Source organism: Buteo buteo, chromosome 2 (assembly GCF_964188355.1).
Source record: "Buteo buteo chromosome 2, bButBut1.hap1.1, whole genome shotgun sequence".
NCBI classification, from domain to species: domain Eukaryota; kingdom Metazoa; phylum Chordata; class Aves; order Accipitriformes; family Accipitridae; genus Buteo; species Buteo buteo.
The window spans coordinates 54,258,216-54,281,308 of record NC_134172.1 but is presented as its reverse complement, the minus strand read 5'-3'; the positions used below and the strand labels follow the sequence as shown (position 1 = coordinate 54,281,308).

The 23,093-nt window shown below is 41.1% G+C and overlaps 1 protein-coding gene across 1 annotated transcript in view; it reads right to left on the bottom strand.

Moving 5' to 3' along the window:
- Positions 1-3,111: 3,111 nt before the first annotated feature.
- CNTNAP2 (contactin associated protein 2) overlaps positions 3,112-23,093 on the bottom strand; it is a 1,269,587-nt gene continuing 1,249,605 nt past the window's right edge. Inside the window, exons 23-24 of the mRNA XM_075054733.1 lie at positions 15,705-15,776; positions 3,112-13,945 (exon numbers count right to left, since the gene is read on the bottom strand). Of these exons, the coding sequence (XP_074910834.1) occupies positions 13,746-13,945; positions 15,705-15,776 (272 nt within the window). The 3' untranslated portion in view covers positions 3,112-13,745. The remainder of the gene's footprint in view (positions 13,946-15,704; positions 15,777-23,093) is intronic.

The following is a 23,093-nucleotide window of genomic DNA, read 5'->3' as shown; positions in this document are numbered from 1 at the left end:
AGGCTTAGTGTTCAATAGGATTTAAAATGCATCTTTACCATAGCCCCTATAAATCAAGTCAAGCAGCTAAGCCCCTCGCTTCTACTCTTCCCTTCACTGTTTCCTGCTAAGATACTTAGTAGTTTGAAACTGCTGTATCTGTGCAGTTCTTTGCCTCATCTTAGTGACCAAATCATCAGTAATGAGAGGATGTGGGAAGCCTTTTTCCAGCTAGTGAAGGTTCCCTTCCTAATGCTCCTGGGAAAAAGGTGTTAGAAAGACCTGACCTCCTTAGATGAGCAGGCACTGCAATGATGCATTTTCAGCATTGATGAACTTCTCACCCATTGGAATAGAGAGAAGCAGCTAAAACTCTTCAGGACCTTCAGGGTTTTCAACCGTGTCCTCTGAAGACAGAAGCTGGGGTGTGTTGACCACAGTCTGGGGACAACCAGTGTTTAATCTGCTGTGTGCTTAAGGATACTAACAAAATGGAGACGTACAAAAAGCCATGTGTGGCATGAGGGAGTAGCACGAAGGCTGGTGGGAGAACTGAAGCTGTAAGAGTTGCTATCTTCTGCTCTCCTCTGGTGGCTTTGGAGTCTATGGGGAGAGCAGCTCTGCCAGGAGCTCTGCCAGCCACGAACCCTCGTAGGGTACTGTCACACTTGTGGGATTCAGTCTAGACTGGTCATCAAGGTGAGGTAAAACTCTCCCCTTGGAAGAGATTTCTGCAGGAATACATCATGAAACACCACAGAGGTAATTCAAGGCAAACAGGAATGGAGAAGTTTGGAGAGGTCAGGCACGTCTGGCTTTTCTCGGTTTACATGGGATCAGGACCCGTAGTCAGCCAGGACTGAAGTAGCACTGCCTATAATTCTTCCTTGATGTGAATATACCAAAGGTGCTTTTCAACCACACAATTTGGTTTCATTTAAAACCAAACTAGCACAAGGGAACTTCTGAAAGCAAAGCAAAGCAAAACAAAACAACCTCTCTGCTTTGATGGATGATTCAGAACAGAAACAAAGCAATCTTCCCCTTGCTTGCATCGCCTTCCCAGGCCAGCCCCTTTCTTTCATCCTTGCTCTCAGTTCACCAACTTTCCAGGCCCTCCTGGGTTGCAGCAAACTTAACAAAGCCTCTTTCAGGGCCTTAGGAAAAACCTTTCTTTCTGCCATCCCTGAAGCCTGTTGTCCACTCTTCCTCCAGGAAGCCTCCCGGCTCCTACCTGTGCTGCCTCTCCCTGCTTTGCACCCACCCTGCACCCTAGCAGGTCCCCCTGGGCAGCAGGGGGGACCTATCCCTCACCCCAAAAGCTGCAGCTGTTCAGATTGAAGCCGGCACGGGAAGGCGGCCTGCAGCCATGCTGCTGGGGCCTGCCTTTAAACAGGGGGATAACGGCAGTCAGCTCCAAAAGCAAAGCATCTGCCTGTCTCTCATACAAGCAACATGACTATCCATGGACACTGATAGACGAGGAAGTCACAAATAAAAAATAATTCTTTAGTTCACATGCAATGTGGGATCAAGCTACAAGTCTTGTTAGGTGATGATGGGAAGTATTGGTCAGAAGTCAATTCACACAGGGCTTCAGATTTATCTGGGTATCAGGACTATGCAGTCTGTCCTCAGTGTATCATTATAAAATGCAGTGATCTTCATGGGCATGTGCAGAGATGTAATTGGAACTGTGCAGAGCACAAATTAGATTTGAAAAATTTCTTTTGCATCTCTGCTTTAAGACATGGTGAGGTTGTTTCATTAGCAAGCAGAGATAAAGAAAAAAGCTATTCTTGCTCAGTTGCTAGTTGTTTTTTTTTTAAATTAAATAGCACAGCAATTCGCTGTTTTGAAATGACTGGAGTAGCGAGGAGATCCCACTTGTGCACAAGCACAGGGCAAGTAGGGATGAAAGAGATGACTAAACATATAAAAACACCTCTGTCCCAGAAAGTCCTTAAACTGCACATGGTTGGCAGCTGAGAGGCTCTTCTGAGGAAGTATCACAAGTACACTGTGCTATGTACTTACCTTGTTATTATCATCCCTAGGCATCTGCTTTTGGGCACAACAAAACCAGGCTATGGCATGAGATGCACCTTTGATCTGACCTACCATGGGCTACATCACTCAAAGGCTGAAGGCAGCTCCTGAGATTCAATTAACAAACCAGAGGGCTATCAGAAATGAGATTCCTTCTTCCCTCAAATCCCCAGGCAGACCTTTTTTTCTCTTGCGGAGTTGCAGGTAAGGGCTCACATAGTAGCATGGGGAGGAAGAGTTGCCTGCAATAAGGAGCCAGCTGAGATCTTTCACTAGGAAAACCAGAAACCTTGCACAAAGAGGCAGAAGGCCATTGTGTCAATGCAAGCACTGAGCGCTTCATGGGTACAGGAGCATGGTTTTCTGTCCTGTGGGCAGCACTGGCATGTCTTCAGTACCCCTGGATGTCAACTCGGCTGCACGCAGAGGGAAACTGGCAGGAGAAGCAGGAGTCCTAGTCCTGCTTTTTGTACTGCAAAGTTGTTGCTGGTCTGCACGGGAGCCAGGCAGGAGGATGCCTGCAGGAAGAGCAGCCTCTAGGATGTCTATTCCCCTAATGAGTAGCCTCATGAGCAATACCAGTCATTATCCAAATGCACGTGGTATGTCTCGGGCAGGGATGGATACACTCCATCCAAACAGGACAGATGTGTACAGGGTGTGTGGGGAAAGAGCTGAGTGACTGCAGCCTGTGGCACCCCAGCTCTTGCTCTGAAGGGGCCTAAAGCTTCCCTAGATCTTTCTCCCATTAAATAAACACCAGTTGGATGTGCAGTGTCAGTGTCAGTCTGAATTCTTACTATTAATTAATTTTATCAAATCCTCTTTTAAAAATCTCCAGCCAGTCAGTGGTGCTACCAGCCACTTTTGCTTCCAAACAAAACTGGATCCAAATTATTCAGAAAAAGAGATTCACCAGTCGCCTCCCTGGAGCAACTCTACAGAGAAATCTGAAGACCACTCTGCACGTCATCTCAGGCTCTTATACACACAGCCTGTAGAGCTTTTTTTTGTTAAATGAAGATTTTGAATGTTCAAAAGCAACCATATATGCACACACAAAAAAACAGTCCTCATCTGGCAAGGCTCTTTTAATGTTGTACTTTTACCAAACCACAGTACATACTTCAAATAAGGCCTAACAGATTATACTCTTTATAAATTTACAAACAGTTTATTCTCCTTAAAGAGATCATATTACTTTTATCGGTTTTGTGTATTTCAATGAATTATATGTTTATTCAAGCATAGCATAGCAAATGTAGCCATAAATCTGTAGACTAAATGTCTATAACAGAGGAATCTCAGATACACTATACTTTCAGATTAGGATTTTTTTTTTTTAATATACACATTTTTGTTTAAATAGGGTAACCATCATATCCTGGTTATGCTTCCCATTGGAAAAATTGTGCTCAAGAAAGAAACCTGTGAACTAGAATAACTGCAAACAGACAAGGTCTTGGTTCACCCACCAGGAAATTGGGCCAGCTTTGTAGGCACATAACCCTGGGATTGGCTTTCAACCTGGTTTGGAGGGAAGGGGTGAGAGGTTGGTTTTGCTTTCCTAATAGCTAATGGCCCTGGTCCTTTCCTGGGTACAGACCGCTCCACAGCAGCAGGAACGAGATCAATAAGAAAGCACAACTGCATTTCTATGTCTAACCAAGAGCCCAGATTATTGAGAGCTGGCCGACCGGTAGAGATGCATTACTCAGATGTGGCATACAAACAGAGAGTATTTAAAAAAAAAAGGAGTAAAAGAAAAGAGGAAGTAAAATGACCTCCCCAGTAGCAATTTTGACAAGTCTTTTGCTACCGCTATGTCTATGAATCTACTTCTGAATCCTCATTCATGTCCTAGTCTCTGCTGACCCCTTTTCCTGCTCATGAGGCTATACCCATAGCCCAGCTGTTGCTAGCTTGCTATCTTGCCAAGCGAAGCTAGAGAAATAGGAGCACCTCACTAAACTGTGAAAACCCCAATAGTTTGCTAAAGAAACTGTGTTTTGAGGCCCTCACACTGATCAACATCATGGGCTGCACAAGGCAGGTGTTTCTGAAGTGTTATGTGGCACTGATGGCTTCAATCTATCTCTCAAAAGACAGAAATAAGTTCCTGCTTGAGCCCAATACATCCCTGCCAGAGAACCAATGAGGAAAGGAAAAAAAAAAAAAGATACTGAGGCAAAACCCAAATCCAAACCATGCAAATTACAGCTGAATAATAAAAATTAAAATCCAAGCCCGTACCCCAAGTCCACCTTGCAACAGAGACAGCTGGTTGCTTTCTAAACTGCAGAACCAGCCACTCTGTAGCTCCTAAATAACAAGAGTTTGGCAATAATTACCATGCACAAAGTAAAGGCCACTTATAAAACATCTCCATAAAAATATCTATCTCTATATCTCTATTTATATATGTCAGTAAGAAGCTTCAGACTGAGCACATCCCAAGCACTCTGTAGTTGGGGGGAATCTATTTAATCCCCATGAAATGAAGTGCTTTTAGTTAGGGTTGGCTTCCACATGTAGGATTAAGTCAGTACAGATAATTTCCAGCAGGCTTCTGTTAATTAGCCCTAGTCAAATGGGGTAGCAGGGTTGTCAAAGAGCTGAAGCCTTTCAGGAATATTGTGCCAAATCATGCTGTGGTGTCAGAGGAACTCCCTGGACTCAGGCTGCTCAACACATGGTTCAGTTCACTTGGACTCGGAGATATTTTATGTGACGCCTGTCCAGCCCACTGATGGGTCTTGATCCACTGAAGAGCAGAGCAAGAGAAAAGATCCTCCTTACCAGTGTATGAGTGAGATCGACCACACAAAGCAGACTTGTGGAAAGCCAGTTCCCTGTGTTTCAAAGAGTTAATAGGAATCAAGTGATGCCTTCACCTTCTCTATTCAAGTGACTGACCCCATATCTTAATAGTTGGAGCTTCAAAAGATCAGACACAATGCAGGAGTTGCAACGGGGTGAGTATAATATCTCAAGTACTCCAAATACAGAAGTAATTTTTTTCCCTCTCTGAGATACTGATCCAATGAAAATAAAATTCTTTAATAACCAATGCTGAGAACTTTCTTGGATGTGCTAATAACTGAAATCTGTAGGAGTGCTGACTTGTTGCCCCTGTTGAGATGGACATTTAAAACTCCAAGGGACTAAAACCACTCGAGACTTTTATGATGTCACTATTTTTGTGTCCTCCTTTGGAGGCTATCAGTGGCCTTGTATATGTGCCACAAAACCACAAGGGAAAGGGATGGCTGAGGGTTAATTCTGACATCTTGTGGCCCTAAGGAAAACAGAAGCTGGCTTTTGCTAGACATTTATTTTAGTATTGATATCTCTTGGGAAAATTTGAACCAAGTAAAAGAAAGTGAGTATGCTTAATGGAATGAGGTGCAGCTGCCTCGTTTTCAGACTCTTTTTGCCAGACAGTGCTGTGATTTTGGAACAAAGGCAAACAAGTTATAAAATAATGTTGCAGATGGCAGAAACCAAACTTTTACTTTCAGTCACTGAGTACTATAAACAGATAAAAACCAGCTGCAAATATAACAGATGACAGGAATTTAGTGGCATACAACTCTCACACTACAATAGTCACATTTTAGGAAGGTGAGAGACTTCACCTTGGTCAAAGTAGCAAGCATTGCTGGGAAGGAGTTTAAAGATGACAGTGAAAGGTGATGAATTTATCAGTAAGAGGGAATGTTTCTAAAGTAGAGGAAGAGATGGGAAAAAACCCCAGAACTGTCAGCCAATTTCTTTCCATGCTGGCCTTGGAGTGGTGGGTAGGGGATTTGGAAAGGAGACATTAGATGTGTACAAAGGTCTTACTCCTGTACCAGGAACTATGTAACAAAAGGGACTTGTATTTCAGAGTGTGCAGCAAAGGGAATTTCTCTTTGCTACCTCGCCCTGTTGCAGTAGTTTATGTTCATGGATAAATATCTCGTTAGTGCAAGTCACACAAAAAAACTCTGCAGACAGACCTTAATTTTATAACAGAAGTGAATTACAACTAGCTGCTGATACTGCTGCCAGAGCATTGTGATGGCAAACCATGGATTTTTTTTTAAACATTTACTCAAAAGAGATTTTTAAGAGAAAGCAGTACAGGGCTGTTGGGCCAGCTTGTGAATGATTTATTAACTATGCCAAGGTCAGACTCCTTCAGTGATACATGAACTACAAGCATGAGGATGTGCAGTTTAGACAATAAACATTAGCTTACAGGGGATGCCTTCAGCCAAGTTTATTTATCTTACATACCTCCACATAGGTTTAAAAAAATAATACATAGATTTGGCTGGTTGCTCCATTGCTAACCAAAGCCATGACTACATGTAGGTGAGCTGTTAGGCTGGAAATTTTCCAGATGAAGCCTGCTTCCACCTGACATGAGTCATCCAAAGTTATTGCTTTCTGGCTGACTCAAGAGTTTGTTGACTTGCTCCAGTGACTCTCAGTCTGTCTTAAACAAGAGCCTGTTGATAGCCTACTGCCCTGAAAATGGAGTCAGTGGGGAAAAAACCACAACTGGACAGCATGCTAGATAATCTCATCTAGGCTCTCTTTTCCATGGAAGGCTGGACCAGAAGGTCTTTCAAGGTCCCTTCCAACCTGGGCTGTTCTGTGGTTCTGGAAATGAGGGAAAGGGGACAACAGGGGACAGGTGGCAACACATCTGAGAATTGTCTTCTAAGCAAGGACAGACCAGCAGGTAGAAGAAAAGCTTGGGATTTGTGATTCTGTGCTCTCACCAGCAGCCTAGAGCAGCTTGCTTAAGTTTCATGTCTTCAGCTGTATTCTTGCAACAGTCTGTTTTAAAGCAGGCGAAAGATGGGAGAAGTTCAAATATTTTGGCCAAAAAGGCAATGCATGCATGGTGATATATGACTAGCTGCAGCACTTTACCTACCCCAAATCCCTAACTGGAAGGTAAGAAGAAACTCTTTCTGGTATAGTTTATTGTTCAGCATGCTAAACATCCCTCAAATGGTTTCTGCTCTAGTGTCGTTCCAGTAAGTCACTTTTCTTAATTGTCAGAAAATGTCATCTACCCACCTTGACATGGGTTTTCAATAAATAAGAATTTCTTAGAGCAGCCCTTTGCTAGAATCCAGAATGCCAGTTGTTTAATATTACCAGTATAAATACCTCTACGTTCTAATAATTAATAAAGTGATAGTACATCTCTGACCCTTGGAAGCAGCAGAATTAATGCTATCAAATCTGAAGAAATAACCATTTGCTACTCCCTATTACTCTATTACATACCAAGCAAGAACATTAATCTATAGTAAAACAAAGGGTATGCACTTTTCTCTTTTATTGTTTAATCCAGATATTTTTCCATTAAGGAAAAAATAGCAGCGGGAGCAAAAGTAGACATTATTGGAAGCTGCTGCATCACAAAAGAATGGGATGCACTAAATTTGTTACTTGATTCTATGTATATTTGCAGAGTATATCTCACCTGAACCTTTTCACAGAAGCAGTCTGGTTGTGCTTTGTATCAGGTGGAATAATTGCTTAAATTTTCTCACACAATGTTTTGAAAATAGAAAACCAGCCCAAAGAAACACTTCTCTGTGAAAGAACCTGTTGATACCAAACTTTTCTTTTTTACATGAAATGACTTTTTAAAAAAAACTTCTTTGGTAAAGAAGCCACAAATCAGCCACTTTTCTTCCTGGTTCTTAAGTTGTTGGCATAATCAGGGCTTTGAGCATAGTACTTCAGGAAGACGTCTGCTTACATGTGGAAGTCAGAGTTAAATAATGTGTTAAAAAAGCTGTTACAGATTGTTAAATAAATGCTTTTTGGTAACCAGGTCCAAGTCTGCTCTCATTTGAAGTACCATATGTGCCTACTACTGTAGGGCAAAGTCTGAGTTTATCTCCAAAATTGCACCTAATTTCAGGAGTGAGTGATTTTGCTAGCACTGCAGACTCATGGATATGAAGCAAGTTTGGTATCTTACCCACCCACATTATGGCAGTAATTACCCAAGAGCTGTAGACATCGCATCCTGAATAGCCTTAGATTTCACAGGTGCATGTGCACACCCACACGCTTCTGGCTGCAGCGAGACATGTGGTGACAGCAAGAAGCAAAGACTTTTCTCTGTGACACAGTGTGCAAGTATCAGAAGGGCTTTAAATTTGAACCTTCATTCCCATCTCTTTGTTCTGGAGCTTTCCTCTATAAATGAAAAATATTCCTGTAGAAATCGTGACGCTCCTTCTAGGGGCTACAACAGTCAGTACAAATAAACAGTCAAAACATGGTCGCAAGGCATCACAACAGGACTTTGCCACTATTATATTCCACTAAGTAACGTAAGGTCTTGGATGGGGCCAGGGCTTTGGGTTGGTGGTTAAGGCAATTCACACTGTAGACAGAGCAACAAGTTGGGACAAGCACAGCCCCTCTGACTAGGGTGGTTGTTGCACTGATGCTTCCTTGCCTAGATTTCACACTTTCCCATTCAAGTGCATTTAACATAGTTCTTTTATAAAATGCTTCACATCATAAAAAAATTTAAAGCCTTATAAGGTAGTTTATATAAAGGAACAGACACAAGTCTGTTGAGCTGGGCATACATTTTTCTTGACAACTTCAACAAAAGGCTCACATTCATAAAGGAAAGGACAGAGCTACAGTAGGAAAGGAAGGCAAACAACCTACATGCAGCCATTTGTAGTGTGTAATACACTTGTGAGGCTGGCAGTGCCACAGAGCCTGCAATAACAAATGTGAGCAGAACTGATGGGAGACTGCTTGCTGCTATCTGCAAAGTGATCAAAAATGGAAAAACCTCAGAAAGGCAGTCATTTCATTTCTACCAAAACCCTACTCTCAGACCCTCAGCCCACCTCAATAAGTACAGATTTACACTGCCTGAGATTCTCCTCTGTAACAGGTAATCAGGGCTGCCTGACGCAGGAGGAACATATTTGCACTTCAGTAAATCTTCCCTGGTTTTAGCACCCTCTCTTCTTAGGTATAACTGCATTCTGAAGTCCCTTTTTTCATGTACTGTGGGTCTTTTCTTAAGAGGCCTTTCCAACTTGATTTTGTTCTTTCCAAATTGATTTCCTGGTACTAGAGAAAGAAAAAAATATAGACAATGATCAGAACATATAAAGCACAAGGAAGCAGCTATAAGGGTAATTAAAACTGTTTCACATTTCTTTCTTTTTTTTTTTTCTTTTTTTTTATTTACCAATCTGGTTTCTAATAGAACTTTAGTTAATGGGAAAAACATTCACAGAAGATACTAGGCATACATACATGTTGTCCTTCTTTCATTCTAGTTTACATGCTGTTGCTTTTAGAAGGCAAAGTTTCTGTTTCATTTCTCTAGTATGGATAATGAAACCTGATTAACAGAATTTAGGTTCTGCTTTTCAAAAATGACACCCTTTCAGGATCACCATGCTTGCTGGAATGTAAAATCATTCAAAGGAGAAATCTATTGCTTGTCAAACTGAGATAGCTTCACATTTCAACAGATACCCTGGAAATTAGATGCATCTGTCATTAAAGGACACTGTTTTAATTAAAACATATTTACTAGACTCTTAAACTGAATTCTTATCACTACAATAAACTTGTACGTGTACACCACTGCTTTGGCAGTCTTACTGACATATTTATGATGACCATCTTTGCACATACATCATGCTACCTAGAGCATGATATTAAAATGCTGCCATATCTTTAAAGTGGTAACTGCTAGAAGAGATATAAAAGGTATAGGCAATGCTAAGACAAGAAAAATACAAAGCAGAAATGCTCAAGTACCAATTAATGATACATATTTCTATTTCATACATCTGAATTTTCTATCAGTAAGTATGGAATAAGCAGTGTGTGAAAGGCTTGACTCAAAACTGCCAGATTGGATTGCAGATTTCCCCTCGAGGCTGGGTTGACATCAAAATTAGTTTTCCACTGTTTTGGTTCTTTGGAGCTCCACGATTCATTACCTCGTGGCCTGCATGTGTTGTGAGTGAGGATCTGAAACACTGCTTACGTTATTTCACTAACACTGAGAGCCCTAGTCTTTAGCCTAGTCTTGCTCTCCACACTACTGGCAGCAATTTTGCCATTGATTCCCATGGAATCAGGAATGAACCTTTTAGAAACACAACTGGGACACGCTGGCTCCCCAACCAGTACAAGAAGCTACATTTTTCTGCACAGTTCAAATAGGTGAAGCAGCTAAAAAGAGGTGATAAAAGACTGATTATTTTAATATTCTTTGGGGAAAGTACAGAATTTTATAAAAGCAGGATCCACTCTCCTTGCCAACAGATTTTCCCACTACAGGTGTATGGATAGTAACTGTTAGACAACATAGATTTTTGGCAGAAGTAAGACTGTGTGAAGTAAACTATGCATGTTGTTTCAACCTTCAATAATAGGCTTGCAGAGGAAGAAATCCTCAGAATAGATATAGTGCTAGCAAAATACACAAGCTACTTCTCTGAGCCTGCTCCTGCTTCACTGCTAGGCTGCTGAATGACCACTGCATATAATTAAATATATGCCATGTTAAAAAATGAAATACAAAGCAGATAGGCAGGAATTCACCTACAGTCATCAAATGCCTATGCAGAGACCAGCTGCTAGTCTACAATATCATGTCTAAGGTCCAGTTTAAGAAGAAACAAGAATTCTAATAATTAAAAGTGTTTCTGTAGTTATGAAATTGACTGTATCACAAAAACAAAGACAAGATTGAAGATTATCAACATTTTAACACAGCACTAATGAACTTCACATAAAGAGGTCCATGGTGTCCAGTCAATGGAGAGATGCAGATGCTTGCAACTTGATTTCAGAAATTTAAAACCTGTTTTTCAAATTTAAGACACTAATTTACAACTATTGCTTGTGCAGTGGTCAAAGGTAATTTTCCAAAAATTCTTGCTTACAGGTTTGTGGGAGATTAGCTGGTAATCTTTTAGAAAATCAGTGAAGAGATGTCAAGGCCTCACTACAATAACCCAGACAGCTGTCCCTAGATTTACCAGGCACTTGGTTAGGCACAGAGATCGAGCCATCTTTCCCCTCTAGCACCATGCTGAGGCATTTGGCAAATTTGCACTGTGGCTGCTAAGTCTGTCTCTCCTACATGAAGCTGCAGACTCATCTCTCAGGATACATAAGTCTGATCCTCCTCCCACATATTAAGTTCAGATTAGTAAGTAACTTTTTGCTGCAAACCGAATCCCAATCTATGCAGATGATGCTATATTCACTTCTCTTGGTAGCTTCAAGTTGCAGGCAAGGATGTTTTTCAGAGTGGACTAAAATACCACTAAAATCAAATTAAACATAAAATAATGTAGAAAAGAGAATGTTTTTTTCAATCCTACAAAGATATCTGTGATTGCTATGTATTTTGCTGAGTAGTTAGTAGTGCAGGCTAGATACATGCCATGCTGATACTCTCCAAGGGGTGGAGATTTATCTTATACCCAGATTAAACAAGAATAGGAACTCATTTACTTGATTAAACACAAGAGAGGGAGAGGTTAAAACTGGAAGCAAGGCAAAAGACTGCAGAGCACAAGAGTGACAGAGGTGATTTTTATGCATACCTGAACCCCTCTGCCACATAATGTTACCTGAGAGACAAATTGTTTTTTGAAACTGGCAACTTTTCTGTATGCTAATTCCAAATCCATAGATGGAAGAAATCAATGGGCTTGATTTGCTCTGATATCTATGTTCAATGAATCCAGAAGAGGTCTTTAGGCTATCATCCTTAAAACCTGAACCATCTGGCCTTGTCTGTCTGACAAATTGTGCTTATAAATATTTCTAGTCTGGCAAGACTCCAATATATTTTTCCCCTCCATGATTTTTTTTTCATTTTAAAACATTGACCAGAATAATGAAAGATACAACCCAAAAGATGAGGAAATTAAAGATGCCAGCACTGCTCTGTGTAGCTGATTGCAGATTTGGGAGAAAAATAAATATTTATTGTACAGAAAAATGGATTAAATCTGTGCATACTAAACCCAGCAATATTAAAGATAAAGCAAGACTAGGACCATCATGAGCATAAATACTTTTGAAGCTAAATTCTTGGTATAGTTTCTGTTCTTTTAGCACACAACAAATGTCCTGCAATACATTCATTCCTTCATTCTGTTCCACTGCAAAATCTGCCCATTAAGGCCTTACATGCCCATCAAATCAGACCACTGGAGAACCACACTCCTCTATAGAAGGCAAGCTAGAGCTATGTTACTGCCGCCAAAGGATATTGGGTCTTCAGGCTGCCCCTTTGCCTTTCCTACAAGCTGCCTGCCCGCTTCTCAGTTGTAGGTGACACCTACAACTTCCTTGGTCTGACAGGGGACATGGGGTGGAATGCTGCACTTGGCATTGGCCTTGCTATTCTTAAAAATGCCTTACAAAGACAGTAAAATAGTTCAGGTAAATCTCTGTACTGAAAAGTAACTCTCCACTGTGCACTGTGTGTTTCTCATGTGCTCTCTGGGCAGTTTCCAAGCCTCCTCTGTCTCACCTTCCTGCCTGTCAGAACACTGCCAGCAGAGGCTTTCCTTGCAAAGGGACTGAAACAAAGGATTTAAAGAATAAATTGCTATGCTAGAGTTGGAAAAGAAGTATTATGTGAAGCCTGTGGGCTCAAATGCATTGACTAGAGCTGTACTAATATTTCTGACAGCCTATAAAAAAGAAACATAAGCAAACAAAGTCTGGCTCTAATTCCCTACTACAATGCTTACACCTAAGTACAGTATACGCCAATACACCACAGGCAGAGCTGAGTTTAAACTGGCACGTGTCTCAGGTCACCAGTGTCATAGCCAAAGACACAGGAACAGACTAGGTCTACAGACTCACACAGCATCATCCTCCCTCAGAGACCAACAAAATAATAATAATAACCCCCACCCCCCCAAAGCTTCCTGTGCTTTATGATCATCTTCTCTGGTAGTAGTAGTCGTAATAACAGTACACTGCTGATGAGAATTCTACACAATCAAAAAAGTGCCTGGGTCAAGAAGATGGATCCTGCCAGGGTTGGCACTGGCTGATGACACTTTTCAAAACTGGTGAGTAAGATTTGCATTAATCCTCACCCCCCTGTCCCACCCCCAGCCCTGAATCCCTGGTTCAATGCCACCAAAATGAACGGTGATATGGTCAAGGTGCAGGGCTGAGGGCAGCCTGCGGGGAAGTGGCCAGTCATGAAGGAACACAATGCTGGGAAGAAAGGTCTGCCACTTGTTGTCAGGACAGAATTACACACGTTTTAAACAGCTTTTAAAACATGTAAAAAACCAGCCCTGTTTCTTGTCACGGGTATCCAAAACACCTCCAAACACACAAAAAGAAACAGACAGGTATTACTGAAAATTTTAACCAATGCTGAAGCTGCAAAACTGCTCTTTGTTGTAGTTGTTTGGATACAGAAGGGGCAATTTGCTGTAAATAAATATTAAAAAGTATTTTTTCTTAAATGCTTGAGATATTCTTTTTTTTCCCTCCAGTCTCAATAGTATTTTCCTGTCACTTGCTCCTCCAGTTGTGCTGATCTTTTTACTGTACGTGTGCTCAAGCGTCTGACGCAGTGTTCTCTCCCCACTGCAAGAGTCATCCCAGTCCCACCCTGGCCCAGCTTGTATCCCACCCCAGGCCCTGCCCCTGTGGGCTTAGATAAGCCATTCCTTCTTGCTCTCGTCGATGGTCTCCGTGAAGTTGGGGTCATTGTTCATGATGGCGGCGTCGGCGCTCTCAGCTGACTCTGCCCCTTTGGCCTCGTTGGTGTGGTAGGTTCCCTTGTGGCGAAACATGTAGCGGATCAGGAACACCAAGGTGCAGAGGATGGTGAAGATCACCACCGCAATGACACCTACACAGAGGAGGAAAGAAAAGATGCCACTAGCGAGAACATCTACAGATTTAAACACAAAGAAAGGATCCCACAACTCCTCCGAGCTGAGCTGAAGCTAACTGGGCAGTTAAACATCACCACAGTTGCTTAGTTTCCACTACTCTAATACTTATATATAGTTTTTGCTATATACAAAATGTCACTGAGTGGAGTCTGCTAGTGACTTTCATCCCGTAGGTAAACTTCAACATTAGTACCTACTTAGTGAGCTTTGCTGACCATGAGGCATAGGGTGCCAAGTGCTCCCAAAACACAGGGGTGAAATGGTGACATGTCATGGCCTGAGCAGCTCTTGAGGATAGAGCCACTAATATATACTTTCCAGTCAATGGCCCTATTATCATAGCCCCCTCAACATGTCCTTGAAAATTGGCTTGGCTCACTGTTGGCTCACTCCAGCCACTAGGCACTAGCTCCACATAATTACAGATGTAACTGCTTTATCATCAGACCTATCCTTAATACTCCTGCAATCTTCTATTTGGGGTTCAGCCCTGTTGTGGAGAAGTCTCATATATCTTACCCTCTTAGGTGTAGGTAACTATGTGCTGAAACTGCACTGTTCCTTTTTTGGCCCCTTTCTGCAGGCATGAGGATCTTCCAGGATGAAGACATTATAAAATTCTCAGGATAAAAAAATCTTGTAATCAACCAGAATTATGTTATGCCACTTTTGTTAAGTGATGTATTGGACAGCCAGGCTGTTCAGGTGTGGCCTGAATTTTTCTGAGGAATGCAATGCTATCCTTCTAGTATTGTAAAGGTTTCAAAGTATTAAGGAAGAGTTTTAAGTAATAATGAAAATATAAATTAAAAAGGAAAAATAACATAGCAAATGAAAACTAAAGCAACTAATCTAAACCTGGATATGGAAACATAGACCCTTGAGGGGGGCCAGGGAAAAGAAACAAAAAATTTCATTAGACTGTATGTGCTGGTATACTCAGTGTTGCTTTACACAACAAAAACCACCACCAGTATGCCATTTTACATGCATTTAGAACTGACTGAAAGCTATTAGGCCGATCTTCACAATTTTTTTTTATATGCCTTCAGAATTTGATGCAGTGGCAAAGTTCTCCCAGGAGAGTTATGGTGCAAAACACTTCCATAATAAAGGATGTGGCAGAGAAAATTGCATGCGTACATAAAATTAAACAGGATCCTTATTTCTGGAGGCAGCTGGCCAGAATATCTTCAGTTGAATGCTAATTCAAAGTTCCAATTCTGGTATTACTTAACATCACCTATCACACTGAATGGGACTCTCCGGCATGTAAGTTATAGCAGAACTTGGCCCCTAAAAAACAAGGCAGGATCATGAAGGATTTTTGTCAAGGGTGGAGAAAATAGTGTTTGACATAGATTCATGTTGAATTTGGTGTAACTGGAAAAGTGTCCTTGCCATTTCATATAAATTAATTACCCTGTTAACATAAGTAACTACTGCAAAGTAGCTCCCCACATGAATGCTTAATATGTGGAATGTGAATATCGGTATCTTGATTTGGTTAAAACTAAATCTGAGGGGACAAACTAAGTGAGAACAAACCATTTCACTAGGACAATGTGCCTGAACAGACTTTAACAAATTTCTATTTAACTTCGTTTGGGTGCAGTTTCCCCACAGTTCACAAATAGCTTGAATATGTTACCAACTGCAATTCAGTCACAGTCATACTGCTAAATATCTTAGAAAAGGGTACATTTTTCCTACCTCCAATAATGGCAGAGTTTCTGTTAACTCCATCTCCTATGGCTTGACCATTGTATGGGAAATCAGCACTGGCTGTAAATAGGAAATTAAAGATTCATGTTGTAATAGCAGTGAAATTCACACAGTAGTTCAGAAATACATCCAACATTCTCAGATACAATTTAAAAGAAAATTGTGATCCCTAGATATTTATCTAAAGAGGAAGAAAAAATCTTTCACTATTATCTAATCCCTCAGAACTTCTTGCTTCTTCCTTTCAACAGAAATAAAATTAAAATAAAGGATGTACTCTCAGTAAGCATTGCTGTTAATACAGGAGGAGGTCATTTTGTTACTCTACTGACATAAATTCAGTAAGTTTCTTTAGCACAAAACCAAACAAACCCCTTTCTTTCAAAAGCATTTGATCATACATATTATTATAGATTTTTGCCTTTGTCACTGCTATCCATGAAAGGCTTCAGAATTTTTCAGGATTTTGTGACTGCTGTTGGGTACAACTGCAAGTTCTTTGAAAGAAAAACTGCCATCCCTTTTCCTGCTCCACAACCCAAGGTAAGCGAGGGGCTGCATTTTTTGTTGCTCAGAGCCATAGAGTAGTTACACAAAGGAGCATGTGCCAGCACCTTTGCTACTCTAGGAGAAAGCCCAATGAGTCAGCTTAGCCACTGCTGGAGGTGCTTTGGAACTGAGACACAAGACCGTGAGTTGGAGGAGCTGAGGCATGGCAGGGAGGAGAGCCTGCGGGAGGGGAGAGTCTCCGGCAGACAGATGAGGAGAGGAAACACAGTCATGTCCCAGTGCTCATCTGCCAGCGACCTAAAAAGGAGAGACTCCTTGTGGCAAAGCCGGATGAAGGAATCAGTACGGGTTTAAAGTAGAATTTGGACAGTAGTCTTGGTTCTAACCTCCAGAAAACATCACAGAGGCTTTTCAAAGGCGATCTCATCAATTAAACCAATCATCAGCATTTTCTTTACAGTCAGACATAGCAACTAGACACTGCAGTGACTGAGCAAGCCCAGGGAGCTAGGTGAGTGGTTGCAATCATTCCCTTCTTTGCCACTGGACTATGGCATTGATCTTGAAATAGAAAAATTGTTGTTAAAAGTACTTAACTGGAGACAGTTAAAATAATCAAGGATACAGATTACTTCTTAGGTCAGTATTTAAAACCCAGCTGTATTTTCCTTGCTTGATGGATTAGGTGATATTGTATTAAAGTAATCAGTTTTCTTTACAGGCCAGTGATGCATTCGCTATACCCCCAAACTGGCTAAGGGAATTCTACTGGCTTTCTGTTAGCATGGAGTAAAATCCATAATAAAGTTCCTTTTGTATCGTGAAGCAGCTGCACAAAAGAATGAATGGCTTCAGCTCACCATGTGGCCTGAAAAGAAGTTTGGGGCTAGAGTAGCCTTCTTGTGTGCCTACTCTGGGGGACAGTTGAACCAGCTGTGTGTTGAGCAGCTAGTTTTTGGCTGGTTGCCTGCGGGACAAACAAGAAGGCATTTCTCAGGGCTCAGTGGAGGTGGCCTGGCCAGCAGTTTTTGCCAGCAGCACTTGTGCCTTTGACATTTGTTGGTTGGTTCTCTGGCTTCTGAAAACAGCATTTCTGCACAAACCAGGCTAAAAAATATAAAAGATAAATAAATACCTGATTCCATATCAGTCGATTTTGCTCCAAAGAAGAACCTTATTGTGCAGGACCATGAATGTTTCCTACAGAGACATTTTGGCATGCGGTCCATAATGTTATCCTTGCAGTGCTGAAAGGGAAGGGCTGGCAGTGGGAAAATAAACCCTAACTTTAAACCTGCCCTCCCTGCACCTCAAGGAAAATTCTAAAGCCAAACAACACTATGTAGAAAAGCATCAATTTGCCAAATTGCAAGGAATTGCTCTCTGCCATTCTAACCCAAAAGAAGGCCCCTTGCCATAGGAGCAGCTCCACAGGCAGTTAACAAGTCTTACCACTTGCCGCTTGGTTTGGAGTTGCTCTCCTGTGTCCTCACACAAGAAATCTTCAAATCAGCAATGGTCAGAGTTCCCCCTTCCCTTACAACTGAATAATATATTTTATCTTCTTTTAAAAGGCTGTTTCAAGGACCATGGCACTAGTGAAGTGTGAAGAAAGAGGAAAGCTGCTGTTCATGGCAGCATGATCCCTCCCAAGCTGCCACATCACAACGGCTATGCTACAAGGGATTCCTGGCAGATGCAAGACTACAGCTTATGATGTTCCAATAGCCACTGAAGTACACTGCAGGATAATGAAGAACATGAAGTATGATATGAAGCTACATCCTTGATCTTGTCTAAGAGCTGCTTCTAGGACCGGACCTGATGCCTCAGTCCAAAGCTGCTTTCCATTGTATCTAGTCATCATACGCTCTCAGGAGGAGATGTCCATTGGATCAACAAGCAGATATGACTCATTCTGAGACTCTCATCTCTAAAGAAGAGGAAACAGGAACATGTGTCTGGGGGCAGAGGACAACCTATTTCAACAAGAGGTCACCATCAGATTGGATAAGTTGTGCCCTGCTGCAACTGCTGGAGAACCAGGAGTGCTGTAGTGAAAAAAGGAGCTTAGATGTTCACAAATCTTTTTGTTAACTACCTATGGCAGTGTTGGCAGATATTATTGCCATAATTCATGAACTCCTGTTCTATTACTCTTGTGTCAGCAGAAGACCTGCTTTTATATTATGAGGGTTTTTTTGACTGAAAAATTGTATCTAAAATCTCAGCCACATGTGGGGTTACAGAATACCTTTTGCTGCAGAAGTGTCTATACCAGTTTTTTACTGAATTTATTACTACAGATGGATAGAGGAGGAGGGAAAGAACTCATTACTTTCTTTTTTAGGTGAAAGTTCCCTTGAAATTATTCTGGGCAGCAGTAGTAGCTTCTCAAATGGTCAGAAATAGCTACAGACCAGAGGTCTAAGAACTGCAAAAGGGTAACTCCTGCCACAGCAATTAGGCAGAAGAGAATGTATGAGGGCACATTCCTTGACCCTCCAACTTGAACTTAACAGAGTACTGTCACCAACAGGCACCAAGTGCACGTATTTCAGATAGCAGTTATGTCATTCAAACACATGGTGATTCATCTCTGACCTTACTATGGTCACATTCCTTGGCAATATGAAGTAACTTTTGTCAAGAAGACAACTAACAAGTTTTCCATCACTGCTGAAATTCAGGAACTAAACAAGGAAAAAACATGTTAGAGCAGGCTGACAAAGAGGCAACAGTTATACTGATGCTCTGGTAAAAAACACAGAAGAGTAGAGTGCTGTTCACAGGTTGTAAAGAGTAACTCCTAAAATGTTTTAAAATGACTGGTCAGGTAAAATTAATATTGTTACTAGTGACTGTCATGTTTCATGGGAATCTAAATCACAGTGGTATAATAACTAGCTTGCATGGCTATAATATGCAGATGAAGTACAGGGTGAGTTGCTAATGGACAAGTGTGTGCCTTCATTTCTCTGTTGCAGTTGGGAACACCTCTTTCCTGTTCAGATTATTCCATTATCACTGTGACATTAATTCTAACTACATGTCTCAGCAAGCCCTTTTGCACTGCCTGATACTTGTACCTTGGCAGCTTCAAATCATGACTTGCTCACAGCAAATAGGTGCCATGGAGCTGCAGTTACTCTATGTAGTTACCCTGGAAAGCCACTCTGGACAGTAAGTGGTTTGTGAATGTAATGTAAGGTGGGTGTGGGGAGGATACTGCAGAAGTTTTGGTCTACATACCATGCTAGCTAATTGTTAGCTGAGGCCATGAATAGGGGTGTTGAGTTTTCCTTTATCACCTGGTCTACAAAGGTTGCTTTCGAACAGCTGATTCCCATCTGGTTTGGGGACTGTACTGGAAAGGTTTCCTTACCTCAGAAGCTTTTTCCGAATCTTCCCTAGGTTTCTCTGAGCAGCCAGGGTCTCGCTTGTGTGACTCAAAACATGAAGAACAGAGCAAATAGCTTTTTAATCTACCCTGGAAAACAGTTACATATTGGCCCAAGAGATGTGCTGCCAGTTCCCTGAAATCCTCTGCTCAAGCAGCTGTGGCACAGAGCCATCAGTTTGCTGTCAGGACACACCAGAGACATTTTCCTAAAACCTACAGCTAGTGTAGGGATGGATTGAACTGCACTAGGAAACGCTAAGCTCATCTGTGGCTTACGAACAACACTTCATCTGGTTCCCTTCCAGAATCCAAGCTGTGTGATGCTGTTCTTTACACCCTGTCTGCCCACAGCAGGCCATCAGGTTTGCTTCAAATGCCATCATCCTGAAGCTAACTTACGTAAAAGGACACAGTATACTTTGCTTTCTCTTTCTTAATGGGCTGCTGTTTACGAGGCCATAGTTTCAATAACCACAGAGCAAATGCACAGAGTCTGAACTTATGTTTTGCACTTTCAACTTTCTGTTATTAGTCTCAGGGTAAACGGAGTTAAAGGAACTTTGCAGCACCTAAAAGGGTGATTAAAGACTGACTGCAGGCAAAATCCATGTTTTGGCCATCATTTTAATGACATTTGAAATTTTAGATGACTGCAAAAATGCAGTAGGATACCTACCATTATCCGGCACGCTCATCATGGTCATTGCCACAGCCAGCTGCAATACAGCAGCACTCACTGAATGGAAAGGGGAGATGAGACTGGATGAACAGGCCATAATTAGGCTTAGATGTTAAAGATGACAGATGTGGTTGATTTAACAGAGTGAATGATAATTTTGTTATAGTAGGTGTGATATTGCATCTGCCATTTTCAGAGGGAGATTTTTTGCAATGGATCCCACATAAAAGCGTTTTGCAAATTCATAAAACTGAAACGCAGAATGACCCTGTTAAAGTAGAAAAGTGGTCCAGAAAGTTGGTGTGAACAGAGAAATGAACAAAAGGCTATTCAGTAAAGGCAAGGGGAAAACCAAAACCAAACGGGGAGACTTTTCAGCTAGAGTCCAGTACTGGGATGTACAAAGTAAAAGGCAAATCTCATTCTGACATACACTACCAGGAGTGTTACATATAAGCCGTTGGAAGCAATTTTTTTTAACTGAGGCTTTTTTACTGAGCAGGCAAGTCTTAGTTAAAATATACCACACTACAAAGGAAGGTACAGTTTAGATCTGCTCCAAAAAAGGAAGGGTGGGAGTGATCACAGATCTAAAACAAACAATGGATGAAACTTGTGAAATTCTGGAAATTGAGTTTGTTCCGCCTAGAACTAACCCATGTTGCAAGGCTGCTGTGATTTTTCAGCTTTACAAATGTCCACAATTTTGAGAGGTGTTCTCCCATTACTAAGACCAGTTGGGTTTTCACATAAATACAAACTAGAGAAGCAATCAGAACAACTGGATCTGGTGAACACAAGGTATATAAAACCCCCAGCCATCAAGATATTGATTTAAAGTAGAACAGTGAGAGAGCAAAATAAAAGCAAAGATGTAAACTATAACTCCTTTTTAATCCTATTTTGCAGCCAGGCATCAAAGAATTGAGCTTTCAAAGAGAGCAAACACTCACTGACACCTTAGGATTTTGAGAAAGTGTTGGACACTAGATCCATTCACTAATCTATTTCTCCACAGGACTGTAACACAGAAGAAAACAAAACCAAACTCTCTGGCTGCATTTTGTCAACTTATGTCAACTCTGCTGGTCAGGTGAGACTGTACTGCTACAGTTTGAAGTTACAGAGCACTCTTTATTACAGACTGTAAGCACAGAAACTAATTGCTCAACTCTTGATAGTAGAAACTAATGTGCAGTCATGCTGCATTCCCCCTCCTGAAGGCAGTGGATTACAAGAGAAACTCTAAACACCTGCACAGAAATGATGGAGCAGGAGTAAACAACTCCATTACACAGTCCTAAATCAAAGGTGAACATCACAGCCCATAGACTCCAGTTGCCCTTTCTTGCTCATCCCACTGCCCGTGCCCATCCCATCCACAGCTCTCCTCCTGAATGTGGCTCTGTGAAGAGCTCCCATGACAAGTAAACTACAGCGATTCAGAAAAAGAAGAAAAAAATCTGAAGCAGAATTAAAAATGTGTCTTTTTATGTTGCCAGGGCAAATTTTGTATTGAAAGTTCTTATATATTTTTTTTAATTAATACATCTATTTTTTTCCTACTTCTCCAAGCTGAAAGGAGAGAAGGGAGGAAAACTACACCTACTCCTGCTTTCCTAGGCATTTGAGAGCAGATTCTGAGGGAGGACTGTTTAACATTAAGCTCTGTTAAGAGAGTTTACTTAAAGTCCCACTGACATCAGCTGAAGTATAGAACTGAGAATTTAGCTGAAGTTATTTTTAATACTAAACACTTTCAAGTTTTAAAAAAAATACCCACACTTACCCAATCACAAAATATTTAAAAGATATATTAACCATATTGTTTTTAAAAGGTCATTATTTTTCTAGCATGCTATATGGGGTCAATCATTACTCCTTGAATTTTTAGTGATGCCTCAACTGTAGTGTTAGAGGGTTACAAGTATATCCCTAATATGAACCATTTTTCTGTCTTTATGGAAATAGAAGTCTTCACAGTCACAGACTTAATTTTTTTGGTGCGAGTTACAGGATACTGGAAAAAGTACATCCACACAGCAATTCTGAAACTACCAGAACAGATGTGCAGCTTAGAGAAAAAATTAGGGCTTTTCACTTTAAAAATGTTATCCTCTTCTCTCTGTTGCCAATTACACAAATTATTTGGAACATGAAAGTCTCAACATTGGATCATAATCCACTAATTTCTTCAATCCTTTGCAACCTTCTTGGCTGGGAGGGATAGGGAGGAAACAAAACCAGAAAAAAACCTTCAGAAATGACAAAAAAGTCCTCCAATGCATTAGTGCTATTTGGAGCAATTATTTCAAGTAAGTTTTGCCAGGTATGTTCTGTTAGATCAAAAACATTTTGAAGGTTGCATTTTTTTTTTTCTGAGAAATTTTCACTGAATCTGAAGAGTTTTTACTGACAGCTGCTGGTGAGTTCTGCTGAGAGAGAGAGACATGCACAGAGATGATGGAAAACACAAAACTTGTGTTTTTACAGTTTTGGTGTGAAGGCTCTCCAGTTGTGTCTTTTTATTCCAATGTGAAATGAGTATAAATTAAAAAATCCTCTGAAATGATGGCTTAACAGAAACATTGTCCTCTGAACAGTCCTTCTGTATGCAAACGCTTGGGACAGTGTGGGAAAGTAAGTGGGGATTGTAGAAGAAAGAGTCGTCGGATGTTTCTGTTAAAAAAACCATGAATTTTGGAGTGAACAATGGAAATGCCAACAATGAACAATGGCAGCATTGAGGGAAAACTCGCTGAAGCTCCATGGTCAACGAACTGGG